Below are 22,302 nucleotides of genomic sequence, written 5' to 3'. Positions count from 1 at the left end.
CTAGTGGTTTGCAAATATATCATTATGTTGTGACTTTACTTGTTGAGGCACATCATTATTAACTCATTATTTAGTAAAAGTATTAATTAACACACTACTAATGCTGTAATTAATAATGTTTTCATGCATATTTGTTTACCTGTATTATAAGGCTTTGGATCATTGTGGTAATTAACAAATTAATTAACACTGTTAGTTCATAAAAGAAGTGATGATGGAATTAATCCACAATTACATATTTAATTAATAACAATTCATATATGAACTAATATATTAATCAGACAGACTCTTCATAGTTGCTAATGAGGCAATCATTAATGAATAGCTAATGAATAGCTTAGATTATCATTAGTAAAACATTAATTCAGTATTATCTGTGCATTAGTTAAGCATGAATTCATGATTATTAGTGCACCCTTATTGTAAAGTGTTACCCTTTTATGTTTTCCCCAGCAGATGTTTCGAGCACTTCAATCATTTCAAGTTTCAATCATTTCAAGTTTATTCTAGATTCATTTAATTCATTTATCATAACATGTATTTCGTAAAGTAATATACTTTTAATCAGCTCTTAACTTTACAACAAAAATAATAGCCAACAGTGATAACAGAAATAGCTGCAGAGTAGCAGTTTAATTTATGCATGATTGGTGAAATGTTCAATTCACAGATTTAAATAAAATAAGTTAATCAAAATGTCTTGATGATTGAGAGAAATCATGCAAATTAAACTAAAACACAGAGTACTGAAGGGTATATTTTAAGGTTTAGGTCAAGTGTACTTATTTATTTGGGTTAAACCAGCATCAGGTTTAACATTGTGTCTGATTGGATTTACTACGTTAACTCCCAGTATTTTATACCAAGGTCAAGCGTTTGATATTGCATATGAAAAACATGTACATAAGTAACCCAAGTTAATCAGTTTGATCAAATAAAAAAGTAAAAAAAGCAAATTAAAACATCTGCTAAAGAAAAGTCTTCCATATTCAATTCAATTTTATTTATATACTGTAGCACTTTTCACAATTGTTTAATTATGTCAAAGCAGCTTTACATTAATAAAAAAAGAAAAAACACAGAAAAATCAAGGGTCAGCAAAAGTTGCAAAGTACAGATTAAACTGAACTATCGAGCGTTGTGATAATGTAATATTTAGAAGAGAGATCTAAGTTAAACCTGTCTCCCTAAACTCCTAGGAGAAAAAAAACCCTAGGAGAGAGCCAGACATAGCTGATTCTATAGAGGACATACTATATATTAGATAGTTTATTATACAACTTTAAAATATAAAAACATTAAGAATTAAAAAAGTTTTTTATGTCTTCAAGGATGAGACAGGATCTGCATCAGACATTCAGCCAGCGGTCTGTGGTCATGACGACTGAGGCTGAAATAAAACCTGAAGATGAGAAAGAAAGGAAATGTCAACATTTCATTTTTAGTCATCATATTTATAGTATATCAAGAACCTTAAAGCCACAATATCAGTGGCGGCTCGTGACTGCTCATCCGAGGGGCGCTAATTCAAAGTAAGTGTTCGGAGTGTCATATGTGTTGCTTGCGTTTGTAAAATATTTGTTTGTTGCGTCATGTGAACCATGTGCATCACGTGTTTTGTCATAATAAGTGCCTGCTGCACACGCGTCAAAACCATTTATGATAAAAGAGATGCTCACGTTCACAAAATACACGCAAGACACTCCCTTAACAGTAAACTTTGATTATGCCCGAGATTTTGCGAGTATAGTTAAAAAAGCATTCATTCATACCTCCTTCAAACTCCATATGTCTCAGGATGATGAAAACAGCATCTCCAATCATTCCCCTCTTCTTCAGTCATTCAGCTTCATCCTTTTTATTTTCTGTGGATAGTGCCCTGTAGTGATGAAAATGTACATTTAAAACAATCTTACTATACAACTAACTACAGAAAATAAAATGCATGTAATCTGCAAAATGTAGTTTCCTAATTGGTCTGTTACCTCATTTTGTATACGAGTAGCTCTTCTTCATCAGACTCAGTTTTAAACCAGTCATGATCTAAGATCTGCTTGGGCGTCGGACGATCACTTGGATTCAGGGCCAGGCAACCTCTTAACAGATCACAGATTTCTGTACAAGATTTAGGAGAGAGCTGTTAGTCATCATGACACACAAATGGCAATAATGATTATGGCATAAAGAGACGCTTTTGTTGTCATTTAATAATACTGCAAAAAAAGTCTGTCTGTCTATCATCTAAAGGGACCCTGGTCACAGACAGACAGTACCTCAGGTTAAGATGATGGCACAATGATGTAATAAATTGGCGAGCCACTAAATGACTGTTTAGCTAAACACAATAAAATCTAACATCTTGCCAGACAGACCGTATCCTCTGATAATATTTATTGTGGATTTGATCAAAGGCTTTGTGTGTGCATGTTGATCAGTCATTTTCACTCACCCTTTGATAAACGCGTCTCATTTGCCTTCAGATTCCCGGAGTGAAAGTCGTTCAAATTAGAGGGGAAAATTCTAAGCACCATGTAGTACAGCAAAATACCTAAGGCCCAGACGTTTTGCTGGCACGGCGTGGAATTTCTAAACCGTTCAGCTCCTGTACACAAAACATCATGTTGAGTCATTTTGTAAAAGATGACCCTGCACTAACAACAGGTTTCAATACTCTGCTATATTAAAAAAAATCAGCTCACCTACAAAGTCGAAGGACTTATGTGCCTCATGCGTCAGATAATAACCAAGCCCAAAGTCAATTAACTTCAGGCTCATTGTTGATTGCTGCACCAAGAAGTTTCCGGGATGGATGTCGATATGGAAAACTCCACAATCCAGACAGTGTTGCACTGCCAGTACCGCCTGACGCATGAGATGTCTTGCTGTATTTTCACTTAGTCCTCTATGATTTCTAACAAAATCCCACAAGGATTCGCTGTGCAGTGGGTACTCCAACACGAGCGTGTAAAAGTGTTTAGTCTCGTACCAGTCATACATCTGTATGACATTGGGGCATGAGGGCGCCTCTCCTAATTTAAGCAACAGCGCCACTTCTGTAATAAGTCGTTTGGGGTATCCAGGCTGGAGAAAAATTATGAATTAGATAAAAACAATATCTTGTATTGGTGCATATTCGCTTAATTGTCTATTTTATGTACTTCATTACATTTTATGACAACTTACAATCTGAAGATATGTGTGATACTTTTTTTTGGAAATTCGCTTGATTGCAACCTGTAACGAGAAAAAAAAACTGAAGTTAATTTCTCTTGAGCTGACTGAAGCGGCTCACCTGACACTGCACACATAACTTTAAGGTTTGAGAATCTACAAACTTTAAAACATGGTTTAGATCAAGTGGACATACAAATTTCAGCAAACATTGTGTTTGATATAAATACGAGTGCATTACTTCACTGCCATCCGATTTACGGATCCCTTTGTACACTTTGCCACAGCAACCTTCCCCAAGCACTTCATCCTCCAAGAGTTGATATTTAGAATCAAAAGTGTCTGAAAAACACACAGAAAAATGATGAGGTGACAGTACATGTTAACACTCATATACTCACAGATGAAAGGTACAGCATACATTTCCAGGTACAGAAGAATATGATGAAGAAACCATTTCACTTATTGGTGCAACCCACCGTAGGAGTAATGAAGTCAGTACACTCACCTTTAGGCACTGAGGGATCAGCTGGTTTCTTCTCGCTTTGCGGTACAAAAGCTTGTTGAACAAAATTTATAACTTTTGGCCTGACAACTTTATCATCTTCTGGCAAGGGATTTCTGGGATTTCCAAGAGCTTTTGGCCTGGGATTTTTACCACCTTTTGCCTCAGGATTTCCAACATCTTTTGACCCAGGATTTTTAGCTTTATTTGGGTCAGGATTTCCACCACCTTTTAACCCAATATTCTCTGGAATGGCACCTATCTTCTGTAGCCTCTCATTAGCTGCAGTGATGCCACCAAAACTGGCCAGATCAGCACCATCCATGGCATCAGGAATAGCTGGATCTGCATCTTTTTTCACTTTACTCTTCCCTTGTTTTCTCCAAGGGTTGTGAAATGAGCGGCTCTTTGATGCCTTTTGTTTGTGTTTCTTTAAGCCAACACTCTTCGATTGACAATCTGCCAGATCAACAACTTCCCTGGCATCAGGGATAGCTGTATCGGCCTCAATCTGTGAAGTCGGCATTGACTCCACTTTGCCCCTCCGGAAGCATCCAAGGATGCGTTGCTTCAATGTCTTGCGTTTATCCGGACGAATCTTTGGCTTTGATTGGGGGCAGGCCAGATCAGGAACATCCATGCCAACAGGAATATCTGAAACGGCCTTGGGCTGTTGAGTTGGCACAACAGTCACTTTTTCTCCCTGGAGGTTAGATTTGCGGCTCTTTGAAGCCTTTTGTTTCTGTTTCTTCGGACCAACGTAGGTCTTTGACTGTGATGCCAGATCAACAACTTCCCTAACATCAGGGATAGCTGAATCCGCTTTAAGCTGTGGAGTCGGCACTGACTCCACCTTGCCCCTCCAGAGACAGTCAAAGAATGCCATTCGTTTGTCCGGTTTGATTTCAGTGTTTAATTCAGAGCTGGCCAGAACAGCATCATCCTTTAGATTAGGATTTTCTGAATCCGCATTAAGCTGTGGAGAAGACCAGAGGTGGGTCAGACAGACAGACAGACAGACAGACAGACAGATAAATGTTTCCAGCCATGTTTAGAAGCCATGTTTCCATCCAAGGCTTTTTAGCAAAAAATGCTTTAGCGCATAAACGCAATGTCAATACCTCAAAAAAAATTTTTTTGGAAACACTTTGAGGCTGTTTACACTTGGCATTAACATGCGTTTTCGTTGATCGGATCACAAGTGGACGGCGTTAATGCCAGGTGTAAACGGTGTTCAAAACGTTTTGAATGCGTCCACTTTCGACCACTTTCAACCACATCCAGAGGTAGTCGAAACCACTTTCGATCGGATCACTTTGGAGTTGCGGAACGCAAATGTGGTTGAATGTGTTCGAACAGCGACACGCGACCGCCTTCTCTCCGCCCATTTATCTAATCTGAGGTATTAAACACAAGTTTTACGTCTTTTCTGACTTCTGGCGTGAACATACGGTGAACAGCGCTATTTTTAGCCTTTCATTGATAAAACTACTGCGGGTGTTCTCTGTAGTTTTGTTTTGAAAGCGTGAAAGTTGCGTGATCCTATTTCATCAATTGCGCTGAAAATTCAGAGAAAGCTCTTACATACACACGTACAAAACACTGTGCAGCAAGTATACTTGCTAAACAAGCAGCGGACTCCGACATAATATTAGTTTGCGTCCATATAAACTCATCATTACTCCCGCTATTGTTTGAATGACAGCAGAGAGACTCGCCCATCGTCTCACGGACCGTCCCCTCACAGTTTTCACAGACAGATGCGGTCGAAAGTGGACAAAAGAGACGGATTTAAATACCAGGTGTAAACGTAATGTGTCTCTCTTGTCCACTTGTGATCCGATCGATGAAAACACATCTTAAAACCAAGTGTAAACAGCCCCTTTGTCAAATAATAGCTTTAACGCAAATAAATGTGATGTCACATGATAGATCTTCATCACACGCAACCTCTGAAGGGCATGACAGAAAACAATAGGTGCTCTTATTGCAGCCTGAGACTTTCTGTTTTGATTTGCAGAGTCGATCCTCCCTATACACAGAGGGTACACAAGCTGCACTGAACTTAAACTTAAACCGCTCTCACTTCATAAAAATATTAAATTTTTTCTCCTCATAATCGGGTCCCTTTGGTGAAAGCAAATTTATTTTAAATTACCGAGACCACAAACATCAGACTCGACCTGGCGAAGCTTTTATTGTAAGAGCATTAGAGAAATTAGGTAGATTATTTGCTCATGGTCAGATTTTTTTGCGATACAATTTAGGTGACAATTCGCTTTCATCATTCCTGACATCACCACAGACACCATTTTAGCTCCATTTGAATAGAAAACCTTTTTTACGCATTTTCACTTGGTCAATAACAAAACCTGGATGGAAACATGTTTATAAATGGACAGATAGTTGTAGTAAATGTAATGATGTAACAAACCTCTGAAGGAATCAGTGTTTCAACTTTATCATTATTCAGGAATGGGTGCTTTACATTCTCCCATGCCTTCTTTAATGATTTAAAGAATGTATTCTTGCATTTTTCTACACCAAAAAACAAAAACAAATGATAAACTATTAGAAAATTCATTATGACAAAAGGGAATGACAAAGAACCGTTGTCAGTAATAATACTTAATAAACACATTTAACAAACTGTCCACCCAGATACTATTTTATCAAATATGTATATGTAATTGAGTATCTAATTCTTTATAATAAATTCCTAACAATACAGCAATGATTATTGCATTAATAATGCTGTTAAAATATGAGTTTAAAACACGAAAAACGGTCTAAACTTAATTTCTTATTGTAAGATGCTTTATTTTACTGAGTTTAATGTAATAAGATATCAGTATCTGCAAGGGCCAACAAAACTATTGAGGAACAAACATGATACAGATTTAAAGATTGTCAAGAACACAAAATTTCCATCTGACCTGTGGGGCTGTTCGCCTCCTCAAATGCAGGAGTAAACTCCTTTACTCCTCCTCGTGGATGTGAACTCCAGGCGTGTCTGTCTAACAAATGTCCGTTGTTCGGGACATTGTCAGGGACGGCACTCGGAAGCACAAAATCCATTCCACCATCATCACATCTCCATCCCAACACTGCAATTCAATAAATAATGTTATGAAATGAATGCTTTAACTGAAGTGATCAATATGTGTCTAAAACTTGTCACTTATTTTAATGTATTATTTATTCAACTGTATAAAATAAATACCACATTTGCAATCATGCTGATACATATAAGACGTCATACAGTGGCAATTCTTATTTTTAATTTGGGGATAATTAATATTTATGTTAATGTCTTGTTATGAAGCTGTTGTCAGGGCATTTTAGATACATGTATTTAAAATCTGAATTTTAGTTTAGTACTTTTGCATTTTCAAAATACAGAAAATCTCTTAGACAGCAGAAACGATAAACATCAGACAGTAACATACAGGGATGCAAACAATGACATGATGTTGTGTATTGTGTTATTGTAAATCTGATGAGACAATAACATTAACAAAGCTGTTTTAGCATACTAAGCATAAGATAAAGATTGAATTTGTTTTTATATTGTGGCTTTGTCAAAATTTGGCTTTCTGTATAGCTTAAGTGATAAGTGATGTCATGTGCCAAATTAAAAGTAAAATGAGGTGTCTATCTGTTGGGGCGGTTTCCTGGACAGGGATTAGACTAGTCTGAGATTTAAATTAATTTAAGAGCTGTCCAAACTGATATGAACTTGCACTGACATATCTTAAAATACATCAGTGCCCTGTTTTGCCTCAAAATGCACACAAGTAATGTTTTTAGTAAGGCATTTTTGTTAAAACTAGTTATATTTCCTAAATAAATTAAGGCCTAGTCCTAGTTTAATACAATCTTTTCCCAGGAAACCACCCCATAATGTGCGTGAATTTATAGGGACCATCTTTAATGTAATAACGTACACGTTTCTATTTTCAATTGTATTTGACAGTTTATATTAATAAATAAAAAATAAAAGTGTACATTATAGCTGACAACCATATGAACACAGTTGGGTTTGTAACTGTATGTTGACTAAAAGTCATTTCATTTAAATGCTATAAAAAGTAGAAACGTGTAAGGAGTAACTTTAGAGACGGTCCCTAAATTCACCACTATTTTTCAATTTCAATTTAAAGAACTTTATTGGCATGATTGTGTCACTTACAATATTGCCAAAGCATTATACATAAAACGAGAAACATACAATAACACAATATTAACAAACATTAAGGTGCAGTTAAGCTAAGGTGCTGGGTGATGGATGAAGTACTACTGCAAATAAAATAAAATAGAATCAGAGGATATTTACAATATAAAGTAGACTTTGAAATATAAACATTGGAAGTATACAAATGTACATTTATGGAGGCAGATGAGAGGTAAAATAAAAATACTGTACAAGATCAGGGCTGTGGATTATTTCTGATGGTGTGTAACTTGCCAGTTAGTACTGACCGAATCCCTGATCCAAGTAAAAACGTAATTTGTTCATCCCCTAATTTACCAAAATATACCTCTGCTGTCTTCAAACAATACAACCCGTTCATATATATATATATATATATATATATATATACAAAAAATAAAACTTTTGTTGACTTGAGATAACGAGAAATTAAGTTGTGATCATGAGAAAACAAGCAAGCAAAAATACAAATAGTACAACCTCGGCTTCCGTAATTGAACATCACATTTGCAGTCTGAATAACAACAGTCGTATGCACTGCTAACTATTTATTATGTTATACATCACTTATGAAAATTAAACATGGTTTTACTACAGTTAACGTTACATCTAACAAAACATGGTTAACGGTACTGTAGTAAAACCATTGTTACCACAACATAACCATGGTTTTGCTAATAGTACTCAATACACCAATAAACATGGTTACTACACTTTTACCACATAAAAACCATTGTTAATTTTCGTGAGGGATATTAAAAAACAAGGCCTCATACGGCGTAATTCTTATCTTAAATTGCGGGGATGTTTTATTAATTTTGGTCGCTTTTTTAAATTAATGGAGTCAGAATTTGTCTGAGTATTCTGCAGGTCAAGAAAAACGGCGGGTGAAATGTCAAGTTCACGAGCACCTCCTGGTGTGTCTACATGTACACGTGCATTAACAACAACTTAACTGTATGTAAACTTATCAACATGTAAGTCAGACTTTTTGATTTAACTTGCATCTTACCTCTTTGGCGTTTCGCCTCAGTACGTGTTGGATAAACATCCACCATCTCCTCCTCATCATCCTCCTCTCCTCCACATGGATTTAAACCACCGGCAGCGCGCCCAAATTTTGACGAAAGTCCGATATCAAGGACATAGTCAAAGTTCGGCACAGAATTCGGCAGAAAAAAATCCATGTTCTCGACATCTGTTCCTTCCATGCCCTTGTCGGACAATGGTGTTACAGGACGAAACATGATGTCAGAAAATAACTGCAGACTTAACTGTGCTTAGACTCGGTTCACAGAGGGTTGAAATCTAAGTAAACTGTCCTCCGTACACAGTGCGTCAAGCAGTTTAAAGTTGCGAACTTTTTGAAAGTCTGCAAATTCACTTGGTAATCTGTACAGTAGCGTTCAGATCAGTCAAATGATACCGGTTTCTTCTGGTTCAGGTTTTTATAGGCACCGAGTGTGATGTCATAATGGTTCCATGACAACGACGCGTTCTACAGTATGGTTGTCATGGAGTTTAATGACTCTGTTCTGTTTACGGTTCAACTGTGATGAGTTTTTATATATATATATTTGTATGTCTCTTGTGTTGTTTAATTAAAACAATTTACAACTTTTGGACTTTTTATTGTAGATATATATGAATATCCCATCAAAACTCTTTAATATGTCTTACTTAATGCTTATTACTACTTTTTAAAATGTATTTTACAGTATGTATAGATGCTATTTTGTATTAATATATTTAGACCTATCGTGTTATTCATTTACAACCACTAGATGGCACTATGTTAATTACCAGTAATGTTAAAAGAAAAAGAGTATTAGTGGAGAGTAAAACACAGACAAGCTCAGATTGTATGGAGATTTGATTTAAATCATCAAAATCATCAAAGGTCATATATTTTAATGCATGATACATACAAAAGGTTTTTTAATTGCTCAAAATCCTTCACGCATATCAAATAGTTAAACACTGGCAGTCAGTCAAAAACAGACATTAAGTAAGATTATAATCCCTCATCCCTTACAGCAGTTAAAGCATCAACAGAGTTACATATTGCTGGGTTTACTGCAGGGTTAAATTCACTAAACACTGTAATTCCCAAAAACATTAAAGGACATTTGACATGTTGACTCATGAAGAACCGCCACAGACTAAAAAGGGTCATTGTGGTGGACAAAATACTGAATGAGATGAGAGGAAAAGATCTTAAAAAATGTTTCCACTACCAAAATATTTTTTTCTGCCCCAAACCAATTTTATGCAACAATCTCCTATCTTTGGTCAGATAACATGAAGCCTAAATTAACCTCCTAAGATCGAGCTTTGGTTTGTCTTTTTTTTCAGATTTCTACCAGCTATTTTGGGGATCCAATAAATATAATAACCAAATATTTTTCTTTGAACATGAAGCAGTGTATTTGTCCATGTTTGTGTATAAGAGGTTCCAGTTACACAGAATTAAGTATTATGGTGAAAACAACAAAAACATTGATGTCCACATATGTGACATCCAGGTCTTAGGAGGTTAAATGTGGCATAATACAACTATAAATAGAGATAGACCTTATTAATTTTTTTTTACCTTATTAAAGATATCAAGATTATATTTTTTACATTATAGATTTTATGTAGAAATCTCTCAAACTTGCTTCACTGATACTCTTAACTTTATTGAACATCTAAACACAGTAAAATAATTATCTTCATTCACTGTTATATTTACCTTTAAGCTAAAGAAGACTGTACCATATACCATTATCTATATAAAGCACTGTACTACCACCAAAAATATGTTGAAGTCATACTTTCTATTAATGTTATTCATTTTTATCACCAGCAGGTGGCGACGGTAGATCAATCATGCAGTCACTGTTTCATTTCTCTGCAAAAGTTTGAGTGGAGATGAGCACGTGGACCTGTGTGATAATAATAAGAGATTATTCAAAGACATATCACAATGATGATAACTTAAGTATATGGATGAATATCCCTACTGAAAAACAACTAAAACAAACCTAACCTAGTTGACCTGGTCTCCCAGTTTGGTTTTAGCTGGTGTAGCAGGCTGGTTTTAGAGAGGTTTTTAGAGTCCACTTTTAGCTGTTCAGATCGAAAAACCAGCTTTACCAGGCTGAAAGCTTAGAAGAGTGGTCTTAGCTGGTTTACGCTGGTGCTCCACGCCTGGCAAAGCTGCATACATCTGGTTTTAGTTTCTGTGAGCTTTTATCCAAACAAAAAATGTGCACCTGGAGAATCCAAATAGACACATGATAACAACATAAGAAAGAGCACTACATACTACATGACTATCAATTCAAAACGTATCTGCACACAAAAGCACAAAACTATTTCAGAAAAAAAACATTTGTACATTATAACAATATACTTGTTATGTTGAATGTGCTCGCTCGGGATTGGACTCCAGACTCCAGTCATTATCTGTGTCAGTTGAAGGCCTATAAAAAGAATACTAACATACCCATGGCTATGTATATTGTGTTGGACTTGATGAGACAATTTCCAGTGCACTTATGTATTGCTGTTCTTGTTAGGGCTGCACGATAAATCGCATGCGATACCACGCGCATCACCTCCGTAATGCCGGTTCCTTGATTAGTATTAAATCTCCAACAGCTGCTTTCAGATGGCGCGACATTAACTGCACAGACCCGTAGTTCCCTGAGCTGGGCCATATCGCATACATATCGCAGGCGATACGTCAGCGATAATTAATGCGAAATTGCCCCGACTGTCAGTGAACTACGGCTCTGTGTAGTTAAAGCTGCTCCATCTGAAAACAGCTGATGCCGATTTACTACTACTCAAGGAACCGGCATTACTAACGTGATGCGCGTGACAAACACATGCGATTTATCGTGCAGCCCTAGTTCTTGTGTTGCCAAAATTGCTTCTATTGTTTACCTCACTTGTAAGTCGCTTTGGACAAAAGCGTCTGCTAAATGACAAAATGTAAATGTAATGTAAATGTATTTTACATCGCAATGAGAAAACACACACGCACGCGCGCAAACGCTTTATAATTACAAATGCCTTATGTTTGCCAAATAACTTATGCTTATAATGCTCAACATTGCTGGTAATTCCACCCCATTGCTGGTAATATCTTACTTTCTTGTGTTTATATATTTTTTATGCATCAGATTCATAAATATGCATTTACATAACATGATGTCATAGAAAAATGAACCCATATAAAACTCGTGCCTTAACGTTAGTCATCTCCACTGTTAATTTTATGATCAAAAACAAAATGAAACAAAAAACTGTAAATACATGAACAACATAACAAGACAAACTTACTGTATCTAAACAGCACCTTTACTAGTCGATGCATCTCTGGCTCTCACACTCTCAACAACAAAAAAGTAATCTGCAGTCGATGATCCACAATGGAGATGTTTATATCTAACCTCTGGAGAAATCTTTATCGTATCTTTAGGCTCTGAGCTTACGTTAGCCACAGCACGCACGCCTCCGTATATGCGCAGATGTCGCATTTTACAGACGCAAATTGAATCCCTATAATCGTTTCATGATTGGTTACTACCCCATCAATCAAAACGTTGCTGAATAGGCATTGGCTGGCTTCATTTTGACTTCATCCAGTCAAAAACTAAGGTGTGCAAAATGACACCTCACTTAGCCGATGTACGCTTCCTGTACTTTTAAGTTCTCAAACCTTATCTGATTGGACAAAACGGCGTAGTTTTGCTCGGAAAATTCTAATGCAGAGCAGGAAGACGTGACTTTTCAGTGATAAGAATCGATATTTTTTTTAAATAAACATGATCGATCATACTAACCGGAAGCGCGTATCTTTCAGGATTTTTTCTTTTTTTTTTTCGTTGTTTTGGATTAAAATGTGGGATGCGTTTTAAAGAGTGGACTTTTATACGTTGCAATGTATTCTGGTGTTTCTTTGATTCGTCCGAAATGATCAGAACCATATGACGTGATATGTAAGTAAGTTAGCACTTACTGACATTCATATTATGCCTTCCGTCTGCGTTACATTTAATTCTTTCCACTCCAGTGTACTGATCGCAAAAACAAGCTCAGAACATAAATCTTGAGTTTTAGCTTAAATTAGGCAAAGTTTATGATTGTTGATTGAATACTGATGTAAAACAAAGTGCAGAATCCCGTAGATACGCCCCTAGGGCACGCCCACGGGCCGGTGTAGGTTAATAGTAATGTAATATGATGCTCTTCTTACAATCCCTTTATGAAAACAAGTTTATCAGGCAGGTCCGACAGTCATGTAATTGAATCACGAATTTCCCTTTTCTTCTTGTCACTCAGAACGATTTTCAACATAATGTATTTCAATAAGATGTATTTTTCGTGCTTGCACCACGTTTTTTTAATCATATTTTTCACCTTTTTCTACTTAGCTAAGTGCAAAAGTCTACGTTCAACGTAGACAATTACGGCCCGTCATTGGCCCACAGTCAGAGTGTACGTTCACTGTAGACTCTAGGCCAATCAGAGAGCCGAACCGTCTACGTTCACCTGACGACTAACTGGTTGGAAATAGAATTGATAATTTAAAGGTAAGTAAGAAATGATATACTCTCATGTAAAAACAGAGAAATACGATAATATTATGTCAAAGTACAAGCTTAACTTTACGTGATTTAACTATTTATTCGATGATGCGTGACAACGAAGCGTCCGGTATCAAGATCGTTACACATTGACTGTTTTACTGACTGTCCCTATGTAGTAACCATGTTATTTAGGTGTATTGATTACTATCAACAAAACCATGGTTTTGCTATATTATTATTACTACAATACCGTGGTGTAACTATATTTTTTCAAAAACATGGTTGTCAAACCTATGGTTATTTTGTGTTATCCATGGTTTTACTACAGTAACCATGTTTTTTTGGTTTTAATTGTAGTAAAACCATGGTTCATTTTAGTGGTATTTGTAGTAACACAGTCTGGTCATTCAAATGGCATTCATTTCACCAAAAAACTTGGTTATAACACTTTTACTATAATAACATTTGGTTAATTTTCATAAGGATAGGCTAAAATAATAGCTTGATCTGTGGTAATGCCCAAATCAAGTTCTTTTCAATATTACTTTTTATTTTTAATTGCCACTATGACCAAAGCCTATAAATCTCTATATCACCTCATGTAAAATACTGTACAGTGGGCAGTGGCGGTTCTAGACAAATTTCACTAGGGGGGCCAAGGAGGGGCCAGTGTTTTACCAGAGGGGCACATAAAAAAATGGCAAGAAATTATATTAAAAGATTATAGGGGTGGTTACAGGAATTAGTTTAATACAGGACTAGGTCTTAGTGTAATTAGGAAATATAACTAGTTTTAACAAACATGCCTTACTAAATACATTACTTGTGTGCATTTTGAAGCAAAAAAAAAAGGGCACTGATGTATTTTAAGATATGTCAGTGCAAGTTGTTTTCAGTTTGGACAGCTCTTACATTTATTTTAGTCTAGGACTAGTCTAATCCCTTTCCGGGAAACTGCCCCATAAACTTTATTTTACTTTACAATCAGATAAATATTTATTTAATACAAGAGTGAGTGCACGTGCAAAAGGGGAGCTTGGCTCTTTTTTTAAAGACCCCCACCGAAAATCATGCGAGCCTACTCAATAAACTATATGAAATGTAAACTTTTATAAAGACAAACGTTTGTTTTAGTTTACATTTAAACACACATTGCTAGACAGTTAGGGACCACAATCTAATCAGTATTTAAAATAATATTTATTTTAAAATATAAACATTTGTATATGTAACATTTAAAGGCGGAGTCCACGATGTTTGAAAAACGGTTTGGAAAAGGAAGACGGGCCAACTACCAAAACACACTTATAGCCAATCAAATCAAATCAAATGCCGGGTTGCGTATGTGTGGGGCGGGTCTATCAACAGAAGGTCCAGATTCTATTGGGGTAGGGGCGTGTTTGTTTAGGCGATTTCAAATATCAACACTGGCTTTCAAACATCATGGACTCCGCCTTTAATTATACTCCTCCAATTTATGCACGTATATGTAAGAGCATAATTACAGTGCTTTTTACAATGTGTAAACGTTAAAAAGTTAGCGAGATGTTGGTTTTGCCGGTTGTTGATGAGTAATGGTACATTCACACAGGGTGTAAGCGTTAATGCTTGACGGAAGGCTTGTCTGAAACGTGGCCAACAGCCAATCACAGTGGCCGCTACACATGCTCCGTTCTTCCATAAACGTAATTGGCTGGCTCTGCCTAGGTTATTTGCATAAGGCGATCTGATTGGCTGACGCACGCGTTGCCGCTTGAAAAGTTGAGAAATGTTCAACTCGGTCAGTATCTCGGTCAGCTTCATTTGACCTTTGGAAAATACAATGGCCAAAGCTTTAAATGGCTGGTCGAGAATGATGTTGGCTACATTAAGTAGTGAGTATGCTGCATAAAATAGAATCAACATTTTTCATAATTCCTTTTTCCATTAATTAATTATATTATGTGACATTTCAGTATCATTGATCTGCATGTAAAAGAATGCCGGCATCCCGAAAAAAAAAAAAACATTAATGACCGGAGGAGGAGGACATCACCACCAAGTCCCAGAAGTGCTTCAGGCGCTACATTCTCGATAGAGAGGTAGGTTACGGTGACTTTAAACAGCCGTGATTGTTACTAAACACATGCTATGTTAAGACAAACCTCAAAGCTAAAACTTCCCTGTAATTCACAGAAGCCTCCACCAGATTCCACTCTTCCTGCCGCCACTTCCAGCTCTTCAAGAAGAGAACCAGGATCGGTCAGAGCTTTATTGCCAGGTATGTTTGCACATACAAGGAATTTGTTTTGGTGAGCTTCTAGAGCACAGAATAAGTGTGACAGGATACAGACAATAAAATAATACAATTAGAATTAATAAAATACACAATATGCAAAAAATAGATTAAAAAAAGAAAATATATATTTTTTAAAGACAAAATACAAGATGGTATGTACAAGTATGTATGTACAAATGCAAGGAAATGTAAATAAAGTAGGTAAGAAGTGTGGTGTGTTAAATAAATAATGATTAAATAAATCAAGCTTCCCTGCAGCCGCTGCCACCTCTCAGTTGTCATGGTCCGATGACGCTCTGGACGACACAGTCTTCTTGCCCATCTCCACCAGCAAGCCTGTGTTCGTCAGGAGTCCCGAACAGCTGCCGCTCTCCACCAGCGTGCCAGCAACTGCAGAGCATCCTGAACAGAATCCTTTGCGTAACGAGCAAGAAGGCAAAGCGCAGCAAGCACAAGAAGCCCCTGCTGTCCTCCACCAGCAAGGCTGGTTAGTCTCCTCCTGATGCTCGCCCAGAGGAGCCATCATCGACCTCAAACAGCCAGACTGCGTCTGCCACCACCTTGCCACAGAGTGACTATTCTGTAAGTGTAAAATCATAACATACACAAGCAATGTTAAAGCATCCCTTGGTTACTAACCCCCACCATATTATGGAAAATAAATAACTAAATGTGATGTGTTGCAGGTGGAGCTGGAAGGCTGGGTGTGGCTGTGGGAAGAATCCAATGGCATCCCGTCTGCAGACATCCCCTGGCTGAAGTAGGACAGCGAGAGAGGCCTCTTTATGGCCGTCCAAATTTACAAGGACATCAAGGGCGTCATTCCAAGGCAGCGCATCCTTAAGTCAGACCGGATGTGGTTGAGCCACCCGGCTTCGTTAGAGGCGGCATCCCCACTCCACAGGCCTTTTTCCCCTCCGCCGTTTTTTCGTCTGGCACCCTATCAGGGTGTGGTGGTGCTCTCTGAAGTTGGGGCCGGAGGCAACACATACCTCTTCAAGTCTGGTTACCACATCCGGGTAAGGCTTAGTCTCTTCACGCCTGTTATTATAGTAATAAATACATCATTATTGATTACTTAAAGGGATAGTTCGCCCCCAAAAATGAAAATTCTGTTATTGTAGGAGCCATATATATTCAACTTTAGTTTGGTTAATTTAGTTATTGCTTATTTTGGCCACTAGGGGAGTATTGCACTGGGTGTAGCACATCACTGGAAAGTAGATAAATCTACAGGTGTGGTAATTAGTGAGAAAGGTGTGGAGGGTGGGGAACACACGGTTCTTACCGTAGCCGTGAGTCTGCCACAATAATTTATTTATCAGCACAACAGCACTTTATCAATCAACACTGGGCAAAGAACTATTTTATGATACCTCTTTTTGATATATTTATAATAAACAGGAACACCATGCCATCCATGCTGAGGCTTAGAGGTTAGCCTCCACAGTTATCATTCACTCACTCTCATGTTGTTACAAACCTGTATAAATTTCTATATTCTGATGAACACAAAGGAAGATATTTTGAGAAATGTTTGTAACCAAACCGTTTGTGTACCCCATTTACTTCCATCATATTTCTTTTTTCCTACTATGGAAGTAAATGGGGTCCACGAATGGTTTGGTTACAACCCAGCAAGCAATTTTGGCTAAAACAAGGCTAAATTTGGGCTGTCAGTGAAAGTCTAATACACGTCTACCATAGCCCAAGAATAGACGATACATATAACAAATAAAACCAAACACCTTAAACACCTGTTGACGGTGCTTACATGTTTGAATATCATACATCTTCAAGTTATTTTGGCAAAACTGGCATATTACCAAATTCAAGGTTATTTAAGGTAGAAGTGGGTTATTCATAGTCGGACTATATTGGGTCTATAGTAAGCCATCATTTCAACGTCTCGGTTTTTGTTTGCTGGGAAACATTCCTCAAAAATATCTTCCTTTGTATTCATCAGAACAAAGACATTTATACGGGTTTTGTAACAACATAAGAGTGAGTAAACAATGACAAAATGTTCTTTTTTGGGTGAACTATCTCTTTAACATACATGAATGCTGATCTGTGATTGATGTCTGATCTCTCTCTCTCTCTCTCTCTCTCTCTCTCTCTCTCTCTCTCTCTCTCTTACTCCGATGTGTGTTTTAGGTACGTCACATCTGCGGTGTGTCCGGTTGGTACACCATGGTGACAGAGGTGGTTTCCATGCCTCAAGGCTGCCAGGGGTGGAGCAAGTGGTCCCATGGGTCGGTGGCGAGGCTCATCGGGCCAGGTTTCCGGCTGTGCTGACCGTAAAGCGTGGGTGGGACCAAACTGTGATTCACCTCCTGCGTGACCGCACAGAGGGGAACACCGTAATTATGGTGTGGCGGCAGGTGCAGGAGAACCATAAGGAGGACTACTATCAGAGGAAGGACCTCTACACCACGCTCCTCATGGCCTTGGTGAAACCCGGAGGCATTGTCTCTGCGTTGGGCCATGGGGAGTTCCAGGCGGCACCACTTCCCAGAGAGCTCCCTGCGCGCGGCTCCTGCGGCATGCGTTCCTCCTGGCTGAGGCGGAAAATGTTCAGGACTACCGGAGCCAGATACTGTCCACGTTCCACAGCGTCCTGAAAATGGCATAAGCACCACATTGAACACCACATTATGCAAAACTAAACCAAACTGTTTTTTTTTTATTTTGTTGTAGGTGGTGAAGAAATTGTCTGGGGAGGGCAAGGGCATCGGGAACAAGTTCTCCAAGATCGTGTCCTTTGTTCTCACCTGTAAGGAGTCTGTGGAAAAGCTGGGGCCCATGTGCCGTGGCGTGATGAAGCGGTTTCGGCTCGTCAATCAACCTGTACACAAGATCCTTAACATAGACCGGTGATGCTGCAAGGCGCAGGGTCTGACGGCCGTGGAGACGCTCTTCCAGCCTTGGATGGATGACGGGATGGTGGTGAGGCTGGAAATTTTCCACTGGCTTCATCCCTTTGATGCTGCTCTGCAGACCGAGGCCCACTCGAAGTACAGCGCCTTCAAGTCTGCGTTGGTCGGGGCAGTGCTGGCCTTTAACCGCGAGGACCTCCAGCTCCTCATGAAGGCTGTCAGGGCCAAAGAATTTGCCGTAATGGAGGTGGTGAGTGATGAGAATCTGGTCAGGCGTTACATCCCCAGGGACCATCTCAAACATCATGTCCGTCGTGTCACCCTCGGTGCCCAGGAGACATTTCGTCTTGTCCACTTGGTCATAGAAGAGCTCAAGGGTCTAGCAGGGCTCGCCGAGAGCAGTGTCAGCCTCTTCAAGTCCCCTGATGAGAAAAATCACCTCACACACACGTACATACATATGCACAGACACACGCACAAACACAATGTCAATATGTGCAAAATGACAATAGCTCACTATGAATGTCTGTGTGTTTTTGTGTTTATAACAGCCATTGATGAGATCAGGGATTAAAGTGAAAAAAATTCTTCTGACTGAAATTTTTTTCAGGCCAAGTCATATTCCTTTAACTTACACTTTATGTAGGCGAGACCAATAACATTTTAAGGGGAGATTTTTTTGCCATTAATTCCATATTAAAGTCTCCTGTAGTATATAGGTAGCTGTAGTTTACAGGGAATTTCAGATTAAGGCGAAACAGCTAAATAACTCACTATATAAAAAGAAAACATGAATATCACCACCTTTAATGAATCTTTTATTAATTATTAATTAATTAATTGTAAATGTATTAATTTGAGCATTTACTAATATTTTTTTAAATCAAAGTTGAAACTGTTAACATTAGTGAATGCACCATGAACTACCGTCAATTACCGTAATGACATAAACAAGAATGCTTATATACTCTATATTTTCATTGTTTGTTCATGTTATATAATGCATTTACTAATGTAAACAAATACAACTTTTTCATATCATATTATTCAGTACACAAACAAATAATCCAGGGTCTGTTCTGTTCACAAAACAGCTTACAGTCACAGCTCTTATACAGTAACGTTATGTATGAATATAAATCCTAAACGAGTAACTCGAGTCAAACTCGTGTACAATAAGCACAGTCTGTAACCATAGTGAAAGATGAATGACTGTACCTTTATCAACAAATTATTATGTTACAATAGAGGCAGCGCTGATGTGCTATTTTGTGCGCAATGTTTCTGCTGTTTAATTTCTCCTAAGACCTAAATGGCCGTGTTTATATGAGGATATTTGCAAAGACTGGATTTTTTACGCATATGTTTATTTAAGGCCAATAAAGCGGCAAAAATACTCACACAATGAGAAGCGAATGCGCGACTTTGCGTGCCCATCTGACACAGAAACAGCGGCCGCATTTTGCACTGTTGTTTGACTTTGAATGGCTTAAATCACTTGTTTTTAAACTGTGGTGCTTAAATATGTGTACAAATGTTAAGTTAAGCAACTGCAAGAACCGACATGTGGTTGACATCAAAGTCCCGCGAGAGCATTTCGGAAGCAGTCTCCTCTTATGATTCCTCGAATCGCTCTCACGGGATTTGGATGTCATCTGCCTCCTGGTTCTTGTGGCGCCACATGAAGTTTACCCACGAGTTTAACAAACCCGTTGTATCAGCCACTGGTTAGATCAGCAGTCAAAAACGGGACGCGGGTGATCACGTACGGGGGAAATCATTTACCCCCAAAATACAGCACCCCTAGTCATACTGTGCAAAGACACGCAAGTTACCTGGCTTTTTGGTTTTCTTAGCCCACGAACTGAAAGCCTTGCCAATCTTCATCATTTCGCTAAGTCAATCTCCAGGTCTTTTACACCTTTATCGATCTCCAAAACATCGGAGCCTTCCTGCATTATAAGTTTGTCCATGCTAGCTGAAATAAAGTTTTACCTCAGCTTAACGTGATACAGCCAGAAAACCCGGAGTGGATCCGGTGCGTGGTGGTTACAGAACGCTTACAGTGGAGAGAGGAACGTGATTTGGCTCCACTCCAGGCTTTGATCACATCCCACTTAAAAAGGTGAATACACGACTCGTCTTTATGAAAAGTGAATTTAATAATTTTTCAATTGACGGAAATCCGTCTAGCGACGGAAAACTTTAATCCATGTGAGATGTGGGCCAGCCAGCAGCAACACCTGGAATACATCCAGGACCCACCTGGATGCAAGGAAATTGGACCCATCAACGGTGTGGACCTGCCCTATTACAAGGGCCTGCGTGGGTACAACAGCCTGAAGGGGTTCCACAAGTCGATGCCCCAAATGATTCTAGGTAACCTAAGGGGGAAAAATAAGTGTTTAATTGCAAAAATGCCAACACATGTTCCCTTTGTGTCATTCTGATAATACCTGTGGTTGGGATGTTCAGGTCCCCGCTGTGCGGCACGGCCTTACCAGGTCTACCTCATCAGTGGAATTGCCAGGTGGAACTCCGACCGCAGCTCGGACGCAGTGTTTGGGGGCAGAGGCCGGCACCACAGAGTCTACTCAGTGGCGCTCATTGATCGCCTTAAATCACGATGCCAGCGGCTGTTTGGTGAGACAGTGGAAGAGAACTTCAGGGCCCCGGCCAACATCCAGTCAGACGAGCTGCTTTGGCTTGAATTTCTTTTTAGCCAGAGCACAGGGGAGTCCTTCTCTCTTAAGGGCATCGTCAATGACGGTCCTGGGCCGGAGGAGGAGGTCATTCAGCCTGGGCAGGCCAACCAAGACGCAAAAGCAGAAGAGGCGTACCACAGCGACGAGGACCATCCTCTGTCTGATAAAAGAGAATACAGAATTAATGTGCAGGTAAAAATAGTAGTATACTTTAGTGTATTAGAAAAATGATTGAAGTACACGAAGTAAAAAACAAGTATGCTTCTACTTGTTGTGCTTTATTTAAAGGGACACAAGGCAGCATTTTTATGTTAATAAATCATCTTCGTAAATCGGTATACGGTTAAATGACTCATTACCGGACGAATGAAGACTCTCTCACCCGCTCCTACCGTCTGTAGGAAGAATACCCCACTTGCAAGTTCGCTGTATCCGACCCGGTGTCCTTCAGTCTCGCAAAGTCTCAGATATCGCGAGAAGCAGGATCACTTTACGGCTAACAACACAGAGACAGACGAGCAAAACGCGGCTAGCGATTGTTGCAAATGGCAGAGCCAGGGAAGAAGCATCGAAAACCCTTGACGGAAGATTCCAAGAAAAAAATAAGAGCTTCAGACCTAATATATATATATATTAGGGTGACCATACGTGCCATTCTTCCCGGACGCGTCCTGGTTAGAATTTCGGGTGCATTTTCCGTAAGTCAACAGTTAAATTTTAAGGTAAGAATGAAACTACGATTGCATGTCTTATGTTTTTAACTGAATGGCGTATGCTGTCAACAAATACGACTTCCAGAAGACGCACCAAAATCCTGGCCAGGACACGTCCGTGAAGAATGGCACGTGTATAGATAGATAGATAGATAGATGTAGAAGGAAAATATTTGTCTAAAGTAATATTAGTAAGGTCTATAAGTTCATCTGGACGAATGACGTTTTCCCTTTGCTTGTCTATATTTATTTATTT

The 22,302-nt window shown here is 38.6% G+C and overlaps 2 protein-coding genes and 1 long non-coding RNA gene across 7 annotated transcripts in view; all 3 read right to left on the bottom strand.

Annotated features, from left to right (window-relative positions):
- Window positions 1–1,053: 1,053 nt before the first annotated feature.
- LOC135730342 (serine/threonine-protein kinase pim-3-like) lies at window positions 1,054–4,256 on the bottom strand. The gene is made up of 8 exons (XM_065248230.1): window positions 3,680–4,256; window positions 3,413–3,513; window positions 3,184–3,234; window positions 2,700–3,081; window positions 2,450–2,602; window positions 1,986–2,115; window positions 1,773–1,879; window positions 1,054–1,402 (listed from the first exon to the last, which is right to left on the bottom strand). The coding sequence occupies exons 1-7, from the start codon at window positions 4,200–4,202 to the stop codon at window positions 1,840–1,842; spliced, it is 1,380 nt and encodes a 459-aa protein (XP_065104302.1). The 5' UTR covers window positions 4,203–4,256; the 3' UTR covers window positions 1,054–1,402; window positions 1,773–1,839.
- A 5,474-nt stretch (window positions 4,257–9,730) lies between these two features.
- The window catches only part of LOC135731950 (uncharacterized), a 29,689-nt gene continuing 17,117 nt past the window's right edge, over window positions 9,731–22,302 (bottom strand). For 2 of the 4 annotated variants that reach the window (XR_010526627.2, XR_010526622.2), the window contains exons 6-8: window positions 15,616–15,650; window positions 10,921–11,146; window positions 9,731–10,816 (exon numbers count right to left, since the gene is read on the bottom strand). This is a non-coding gene — a long non-coding RNA (uncharacterized lncRNA). Of the gene's footprint in view, window positions 10,817–10,915; window positions 11,147–15,615; window positions 15,651–22,302 lie in introns of all 4 variants that reach the window. The other 2 variants (XR_012335528.1, XR_010526634.2) reach the window with 2 other exon arrangements.
- On the bottom strand, window positions 15,926–19,803 carry LOC141279798 (uncharacterized). 2 transcript variants are annotated; one of them, XR_012335556.1, is made up of 3 exons: window positions 18,524–19,803; window positions 17,890–18,369; window positions 15,926–16,790 (listed from the first exon to the last, which is right to left on the bottom strand). XR_012335556.1 is itself a non-coding variant. In XM_073812888.1 (3 exons), the coding sequence occupies exons 1-3, from the start codon at window positions 18,933–18,935 to the stop codon at window positions 16,785–16,787; spliced, it is 705 nt and encodes a 234-aa protein (XP_073668989.1). In that variant the 5' UTR covers window positions 18,936–19,803; the 3' UTR covers window positions 15,926–16,784. The 2 variants fall into 2 exon arrangements, 1 of the variants encoding a protein (XP_073668989.1); XM_073812888.1 differs by having other exon boundaries at window positions 18,083–18,369.

This window comes from Paramisgurnus dabryanus, chromosome 20 (assembly GCF_030506205.2).
Source record: "Paramisgurnus dabryanus chromosome 20, PD_genome_1.1, whole genome shotgun sequence".
Classification (NCBI taxonomy): Eukaryota; Metazoa; Chordata; class Actinopteri; order Cypriniformes; family Cobitidae; genus Paramisgurnus; species Paramisgurnus dabryanus.
The sequence above is the reverse complement of the archived record's forward strand: the minus strand, read 5'-3'. Positions and strand labels throughout refer to the sequence as shown.

Excerpts from the sequence above, each read along its gene's own strand:
- LOC141279798 (XM_073812888.1), bottom strand. The coding sequence starts at position 18,935 with ATGATGTTTGAGATGGTCCCTGGGGATGTAACGCCTGACCAGATTCTC. Across the intron at positions 18,370-18,523 it reads TTTCCACAGACTCCTTACAG|GACGCTGTGGAACGTGGACA; the intron begins GTGAGAACAAAG and ends TGCCATTTTCAG.
- LOC135730342 (XM_065248230.1), bottom strand. The coding sequence starts at position 4,202 with ATGCCGACTTCACAGATTGAGGCCGATACAGCTATCCCTGATGCCAGG. Across the intron at positions 3,235-3,412 it reads GTAAATCGGATGGCAGTGAA|GTTGCAATCAAGCGAATTTC; the intron begins GTAATGCACTCG and ends TTCTCGTTACAG. Across the intron at positions 2,116-2,449 it reads TGAGACGCGTTTATCAAAGG|AAATCTGTGATCTGTTAAGA; the intron begins GTGAGTGAAAAT and ends AATCTTGTACAG.